Source organism: Aplysia californica, unplaced genomic scaffold (assembly GCF_000002075.1).
Source record: "Aplysia californica isolate F4 #8 unplaced genomic scaffold, AplCal3.0 scaffold00003, whole genome shotgun sequence".
NCBI lineage: Eukaryota > Metazoa > Mollusca > Gastropoda > Aplysiida > Aplysiidae > Aplysia > Aplysia californica.
In genome coordinates this window covers 3,423,321-3,431,528 of record NW_004797273.1, presented here as the reverse complement: position 1 = coordinate 3,431,528, position 8,208 = coordinate 3,423,321, and the positions used below count along the sequence as shown (strand labels likewise).

General features: G+C 38.1%; 1 protein-coding gene across 1 annotated transcript in view; it reads left to right on the top strand.

Annotated features, from left to right (window-relative positions):
- Nucleotides 1–7,574, top strand: part of LOC101847778 (sphingosine-1-phosphate phosphatase 2) — a 15,018-nt gene extending 7,444 nt beyond the window's left edge. Inside the window, exon 3 of the mRNA XM_005089138.3 lies at nucleotides 816–7,574. Within this exon, the coding sequence (XP_005089195.1) occupies nucleotides 816–1,394 (579 nt within the window). The 3' untranslated portion in view covers nucleotides 1,395–7,574. The remainder of the gene's footprint in view (nucleotides 1–815) is intronic.
- The last annotated feature ends 634 nt before the right edge of the window (nucleotides 7,575–8,208 follow it).

Genomic DNA, 8,208 nt, shown 5'->3' with positions numbered 1-8,208 from the left:
GGTGTAAACTTACTTTTTTTTATCCCGAGAGTGTGTTATTGTCATTGTTTGCCCTTCAGTGAAGTCATCTTACTGACAGTATGACATGTAAAATGTTATAATAATCATCAGTCCTTGTTGAGATGATTAAAGAGTCACGAGTTCACATTTTCATTAAAAAAATTTTAATCTTCAAAATGACCTATACTTGTACATACCTCACCTCTGAAAGTTTTGTGTGTTATGGTAACACAAGTTTGATACCGAGTCACCACTGTGCTGGAGATTTTGCGAGCCTTGACCTAGATTTTGGGAAGAGGTGGTTGAGTGATAAATAAGGTTGGTATTATGAAAATGTCATGTCAAGCAATGTGGAATGAATGACAATGGATAGATGGTCAGGGGGTTGTATATCTAGGTAAAACCTCTTGAAGTTTTGAAACTCAAAATCAGGGGTTGTGTGTTTGCCTGAATTTATTTGACAGTCTCTTCTTGGATTGAATGTTGAATGTGTGTGCGCTTGTCTACCTTTTAAATCTCTGGTGGCAGGTGGTTGGAGGGCACTACTTCTTTACTTTCCCTCTGTTGTTTATGTTTGTCTGTCTTACTTCTCTACTGCACTGAATGACGATTATTATGTTGATGTGCTTCTCTGTACTTAAACAAGCAAACATAAACTCTGATAAGAATTGAATGGGTGGTTGATGGGCACTGTGTTGTTGTATGCTCCTTTTTCTTCTTTGTCATTATGTGTTTATGGTGAAATTGGACAGTTTTTGTTCAGACTCTGCTCAAGCATTGGTGTTAACTGTCAATTTTCTGTCTGTGTTGCACAGGATATCTTGGCTGGGATCTGTTTTGCCTTTTTCCTGATGGCATCGACAATGCCGTTTGTGGACCCGATTGACCAGTTCCTGATCTCTCACCCGAACGCGATGCCTGTGCTGGTGACAACGTGCATGGCCCTTTGCCTTCTATACCCGTCGCTGGACAAGTGGAGCACGGCCCGAGGGGACACCACCCTCGTCCTGGCCGTCTTCTCAGGCATCTACGCCGGACTCTGGCTGACTGGCGCGCTCACTGATTTCGAACCGGCTAAAGACTCACCTCCTTTTGTGCTGGGATTGCCTACCCCCAGAGAGGCTTTTCTTGCTCTGCTGCGTCAAGTGATTGGTGTGTTCTTTGTCGTGATTCTTTTGACGGCTATCAAGACGGCCGTGCTGCGAAGTCTCTCATACGTGTTTGGATACGATCACAAGGACCCAAAGACAAAGCAACATCTTCTTATAGAGCTGCCCTACAGATATGTGTCTTACTTTGTTTCTTCAACGGCTGCTGTGTATGTCATGCCTCTATTATTTCTGAAACTGAATATAGAAAGACAGAGTTACTACTCTGAGGTATTCAATTACTGATTTTGTAACTTATTCTATTTCTGTTACCACCTCCGTTCTTTCTGAAAGTTTTTTTCTTTGGAACTATACTATTATATATTCTCTTAATATGCATCCTGTGCTCCTCTATATATCATGTCTTACTGATTCCTGGATCATGGTGCTCATGTAACCGTCTGCTTCAACCAACATGGAGCCCATGCACTGAGCAGATTTCGCATTTTGATGGTCTCATGGCCGGCATGTTCTTTGAGAAGCATGCAGTACCTTGCTTCAAGTTGTAACCCTTTATGTCTCTTTTGTTGTAAGAATTATTTGAATCCAGCTAGGGCTCACCAGCAGCTGCTGAGTGTGAAGTAACCGAGAAGATCATATACTCAGACCTTGAATATATAAGGGGATTCATTTGTTCTGTGACCTATTTTTTTTTTTTGCCTTCATTTATTCATCAGTTTGATTTGTAGAGCATTTTACAAAAAATATCTTTGTTTTGAAACTGGTCGACTGTTCACTGAGTGTGTTAGTTTTATAGTGTTTATTTATTTACCCTTCTCTATACTGTAGTATACTTTGAGTGTAGTATGTTGTTGAACACGAAAGTTTTGCTATAATTTTGTATAACAGTGTGCAGAACTGTTATATTTAATGTTTTCGGTTTGAAGGCTTTAGTACTGAATTTGGTTGTTTGCACAGCTCAGTTCAATTAATGGCACTGAATGACAGTCCAAAGTTACAAAAAAAATTACCGTTTTGATTTTTTAGGGACAAGTCTTTTCATTTAGGACGTCTTTCGTCAGGGAACTGTGCGGTCTGACAATGGGCGGTGAAATACTTGTGCATTTTTACCAGTCTTGCATTCTCAATCTCAATCTCAGGGTATATGATATGGTATACACATATTTCATTAGGCTTTCTTTTGCACTCTTGTATGTAGAAGTCTTGCTATGACTTGTATATATATATATATATATGAAATTGAATCTTTCGGATTTTACTTCTCTGGAATATGTGCTACAACAGTAAGTCATATTTTTTCCCCCCTAAATTCATATCCAGATTGCATTTTTGAATTGACTTTAAAAAAAAAAATTCAATTTGAACCGAAAGTGTAGGATATTGTGAAAGTAGATATATGCTTCTTTCATCACAGATGTTGTGGTTGATGAATAATGTGATGAATTTGTACTGTTGATATGAGTTTAAAGTAAAAGGTGCTTTGCAGCTGTTTTGGAGGTTGCTTTCAAAAGCGACTGAGTATCAATGAAATAGAAAATATCTATGCTCTATTGATCACAAGGACAAAAGTCCTTTTTCATATTTTAACAATAAATCTTGCTTGAATTTTTTCTATTCTACTGCTCATCGCTGTAAATGAAGTAAAATGTTTATAGTGTGGAAGGAGATGGTCTCTGCGTATGCAGCATTAGGCCAAAAGCCATGAGAAGAGCTCGTTGTGCCATTACGGTGAGGCTGTTATAACTGCAGTTGCAGTTAATGGTACCCTGAATTGAGGTGTCAAATTCAGACTTGACTTTAAAAGTTTGTAGTGTGCATTCACAGTGGAAGCAAGCTTTTGGAGTTGCAGTGGTGAAGTTGGTAAGTAGTGCTTTAAAGCTATTATAACTGGTTTTTGCTTGTGCATTAGCTACCATGAATTAAGGATTTTGAGTAAGGCTTTGTAGATTATTCTTGGTACCAATGTATCTGCCCTGATGTCTGAGAAAAGTGCTATTATGTCCACAGATTTATTACAGTAAATTTTCTAGAAGAGATGTGGGTTAAAATAATGAATGGCTTTGGTGAAATTGTTCTGAGCTTATTTTGGAGACAGGAACAACTTTGTGCTGTTGTTTTTCACAACTCTAGCATTTATTGGTACATACAGAATGGTCCCAGAATAATCTTTTACCCTCCCCTCCCCTGATCTTCTGCTGCACCCGAATCTGAAGGGCTAGGCCCTTCATAAACCACCCTTCTAATTTTACTTCGATATCTGTCCTTTCAAAGGTCAGCGCTACATTTTTTGTGTGCGTTTACCAGTTTATCTTCTAAGTTTAAAGTATGTTAGACTGTACTCATTGTTTCTCTGCCTATGCTCAAGTTCTATTAATCAGTATATTGTCCATAACAGGAAGCTCAAATGTGCAGATACGACCTCTCTGTTGTCTGTTACTCTTTAAAGTCTTCACTCTATGCTCATAGTAAGTAACTCACACCATGTCGTTTTGGCAAGTAGTCTGACTGTTTTCATTCTTCTAAAAAGCAATATTGTTTTTTAATTGTTTTCAGCCCATCTCCTGTTGTTTAATGTTTACTTCCCCCCCCCCCCCCCCCCCCCAAAGCATTAAAAATGCTAGATTAGTACTTCTTGTGTTAAAGTTAAGTACTTGCTCCTTATCTTCAGCTGTATCTTTCTATCTACTGAAGTTTTGCCTTTCAAAATTTATTACCATTATTGCTGTAAAGATTTTTAAAATAATTATAACAAATATAATATAATGGTGATTGTTTTTTCTCTGATGGTGGCCATGATACCAATGGTTTGACACAGCTCGTTATGTGCTTCAATACTAAGTTGTACAGTATTTGATGGTGAGAGCATGTTCTCAAATGACTCCGCTGGTTTGTCCTATTATGCTATTGAGATCCCCAACAGAAATATTTGTGGGTGTATTTTACTAGTTTATACGTCGCGAGTAACTTTTTAATTTGTTAATAGATTTAGGTCTTAGTTTTGTCTTTTTTATTAATTATGTGGGTGTTCTTTTTTTCATGAAGTTTTGCTGACAGTTTTCAGGAATTTACAGTCCTATTGTGTCATAGTCTTTGCGGAAATTTTGCTTTGAAACAGAACATCTAGTGTATTTGGGAGGGACAAGGGGTGTTCAGTCAATATGCTCTGTATTCAGTTTACAATCAAACTAGCAAAGTTAAAATTTTTTATATATATAAAACTTGATAGCATTAGTAGGTATCAGTAGACGATGTGTTGAAGTTCAAGTGATTGATCTGCCTAACGGAAAGGTCAAGCCACTGTACACTAGTAGTATTGATACGAAGCTGGTATTCATTCTGTTCTATTGCCATTATTATGTTGTAACTTTTACTAATGTTTTTATTTGCAACAGTTTCAGAGTAATGAAAGTTTTTTGTTTCTCGTGAGCATGCAATTTGTGGGCAGAATGTAGTTTTATTTTAATTTAGCATGCAGTGTGTGGGCAGTACATAATTTTGTTTCTTTTCAACCTGTAGTCATGGCCCGGTATTCATTTAATCTCCACCGCGCCTGTAGTGCGTTTGTTTTTGTCACTGAGATAAAAGAGAGAGCCAGTACAGAAAAAAGAAGCTGAATCACGTCTAAATACTCCAACATAAATGTGATGTTATTTTTTTGTATAATGTATTTATGCACAATCATTGTTTTCTACTACTGCATTGTGAATATACTCATTTTGTACTCAACATTGTTAATCAATCTTATGCACTCTACCAGTTTATTGTCGGAGCCCCTTTTATTTCTTGGGGGCCATGAAAACGCGAGCATGCTGTTACCGCCCTTCCAGGCTCACTCTTTCTAATGGAAAGTATAACGTTATCAATGTGTTTCTTTACTTTATTTCAATGAGCAGACACGAGAGCCAAATGCTGTATACATTGGCCAAGAGAGTATAAGTTATAGTAGGAGAATGTTTAATACTAGTGGTATGGTGCCGTCTTGGGTAGATGAGACTTATTTCCACTTGTTCATAAAACGTTTTTATGAAAGGAAAAGGCTCTGTGGTTGCCCAGGTAATATGGTTCTGTACTTTATTAATATGGTACTGTACCTATGTCCGAGTCTGATTCTTGATCGAGGTGGACGATTGATAAGACACGCGTCTCCGGTACAGCTTCTGCTTGAATTGGATTCCTGATCTAGGTCTTCAGGAGCAGTGATGTTTTTTCTCCTCTTTTCTGTCAGAGATGGACGTTAATCATGATGTCGTGTCTCATGACCTGTGTTGTGTTAAAAAGAGGAGTAAAAATAGAAAGTGTCAGTAAGACAAATTGTTTTGAGAGCAGCCCCAATATCCACTGCATTTTACAACTGCTGTGATCTGTCTTGGTATCTTTTTTTTTTTTTTTAAATTATATTTCTTTTAGCATCCGATAATCAAACTTGTTTGCAAATTGTTCTTGTTTTCGTGCATCATTTATCATGCTTTTTGTTCTCCCCACTCATAATTTGATGATGCACAAAGAAACCATTCTTGTTTTTTACCATTTACAAAGTTTCACATTTTTAGTTACCGCCAGTCTATGGCAGCTTCATAGTGGAAGCTCACTGAGTGTTCATCATTCCTCTGCGATCATTGATATTACAGATAATCAAACCCTTCTTTGTTTGTCAGCACATATTTCTCCCTCTTTGTTGACCACTGTCTGTATTGGACTGCAAACTGCTGTAGACATCTAGCATTATCAGGAGAAGGTTTTTGTAGTTTACTTTGCATGCTGTTTTTGTCATCAGACATCATGGCCAAGTCTGTGGTGATTGTTTGCATGAGTTCAGCCTGGCGAACTGGGTGTTCAGATAGGGAATGTTTTTGAAGGATTTTTTTTCGTTGGTTGTTTTAGTTTCAAAATTCTTTTGTGGACTCAGGTTTCCTTTTGTTGTGGGTCTAATCATCAAACCCTGTGTTTTTTAAAGTAGAATTTTTAACTCTTCAGTATGTAGATAATGTTTTAAACTTGTAGTTGCTTGTGTTTTCAAAGATCAAAGATTGTTTTTACACTCGCTGTGTATGACTCTTACCTTGGTTTTGATGGGCAGTTTTCAACGCATTCCAGGATGTTGTGGATATGCGGAGGTAAAATGCTGTGCTCTTATCAGAGGCATATTGGATTGTGATAGTGGATGGGATGGCTAATGGGGAGGGGTTTGCAGTATCTCTCAGTTGGCTGGAAATGACACCAATGCCGTTATGGAGACGGATGGGCTACTGAAGTCTTCTTTGATTGATACTGTATTCTCTTAGTTTTTTGTTTTTTGGGGGGCGGGGGGGTTGTTTTCTTGCCAGCTCTTCCCCTTCCCGGGCCACCCTCCACCCTGTTGGTGATGTATAGTTCTGTCATCATTGTCTGTCGTCCCTGGACTTATAAAGCACTGTTGAGACCCCTGTTGTGTTCTCAGTATTATTGATGGTTCGTCTCTTGATCCGTCCGACCACCCGGAAAGTTCAGTGGGTCATTTCAGCCATGTTCTTTTATTTTCATCTATCTCTTTCTTCTGTCGCTGCTTCCTCTTTAAGCTAGACTACCGTTGTTTCTGTGCAGTGCAAAGAAATTTTGTGTATATTTTGTTGAGGGGTTGGGGGGGGGAGGGGGGTGTCCTTTTTTAATGTTTTGGGGGAGGAGGGAGAACCAGGTCGGTTGGCCTATGTATAGTTTCATTTACTTTGTAAAATTGGAGTCTCAAGAAAATAATGATTCTTGTTTAAGTACTGATGTTTTTTGTGAACCTGATATTTTTTTTTCTTCTGACATACGCTGATTGCGTGTAAAGGTAGACTGTCAGATTTGTCTTGGAATGCAAAAAGTTGGTGTCAGTTCTGTGCACAGTCAGAGTATATCAGCACTGCTTTAGAACCTGTGTTGTTGCACAATCTTATTGTTTTAAATGAAGGCTTTTGTGTTTTGGGATGGTGGGCCTAGGCTTGCCACGTCTTACTTCACACTTTAGTTGAAAATCTTACACCATGTGGTTACGTTCAAGCAAAGAATACAGGTACACTGTTTTAGATTTACATGGATGATATGGAAGGAATTTGTCAGGAGTTGGATTTTTAGACTTGTTCGTTTCGTTTTTGGAGTAATAACATCGACTGAACTTATGGCAATTCAAGATACATACCAAAGCTTTATTTTCTTGACAAAGTGCCCTTTTTCCTCTTTGGTTTTCTTTCATTCACTGGTAATCTTCAACTGAATTGTTTTCTTTGGTTTCTGTGTATTATGTTTTTTGGGGTTTTTCGTGTTGTTTTTTTCCTTGTGTTGCTTTGCAATAAGCTGTAATATGTGTACATAAACCATTGACAGTTTTATAAGTCAAAGAAGATAGAGTGTCATTATCACAGAAAACCATTTTTGTTTACATTCTTTTTTTTCTGTCACAATGCTCCCATATGAATGCTGTATAACCATATGAGAACTTTAATTCAGCGAAGTGTTGTTTCCGTTATTGTAAAAGAGTCCGGTACATGCAAATTACTGTGTCTGTCTTTGAAAATCCTGAATTTGTCGTTTGATAATATAGAGTGAGTCAAAATTATGTTAACACGAGTACTGGAAAAATGATTCATTGATTGCAGGGTCAGGAGCTGTAGCCTCAGCTCGGTCAGACGTTGTGTTCCTGGCAAAGACATTTTACTCACGAATTTCCCATTTGGCTTGGTCCTTTTGGAGATGGGCGTTAAAGTTGGGTTACCCCACCTCTTAAATAACCTAACAGTGTTGATTGGGGTGTTAAACGTATACCATTTCACCTTTTTCACGATGTCCCCAACTGTTTTTTTGCTTTTTGCTAAACACACTCTCCTTTACCACGCCACATAACCAGAAGTCACAGGGTGTCAGATCAGGGGAGTAGGCAGACCAAATACTTCCCACATCAAGCTTGCAACCACCCAACTCTTTTGCTCCAATGCGAGTCTGTCAGCCATTGCCTTGAGAACGTGTATCTGTAACAGAAGAGAAAAGTATTACCATAATTTTGACTCGCTCATTTCTCCCGTACTAATGGTAAACTAATTTGACTCACTCTGTATTTACTTGATTTCAGTAGTTAATTTATGGG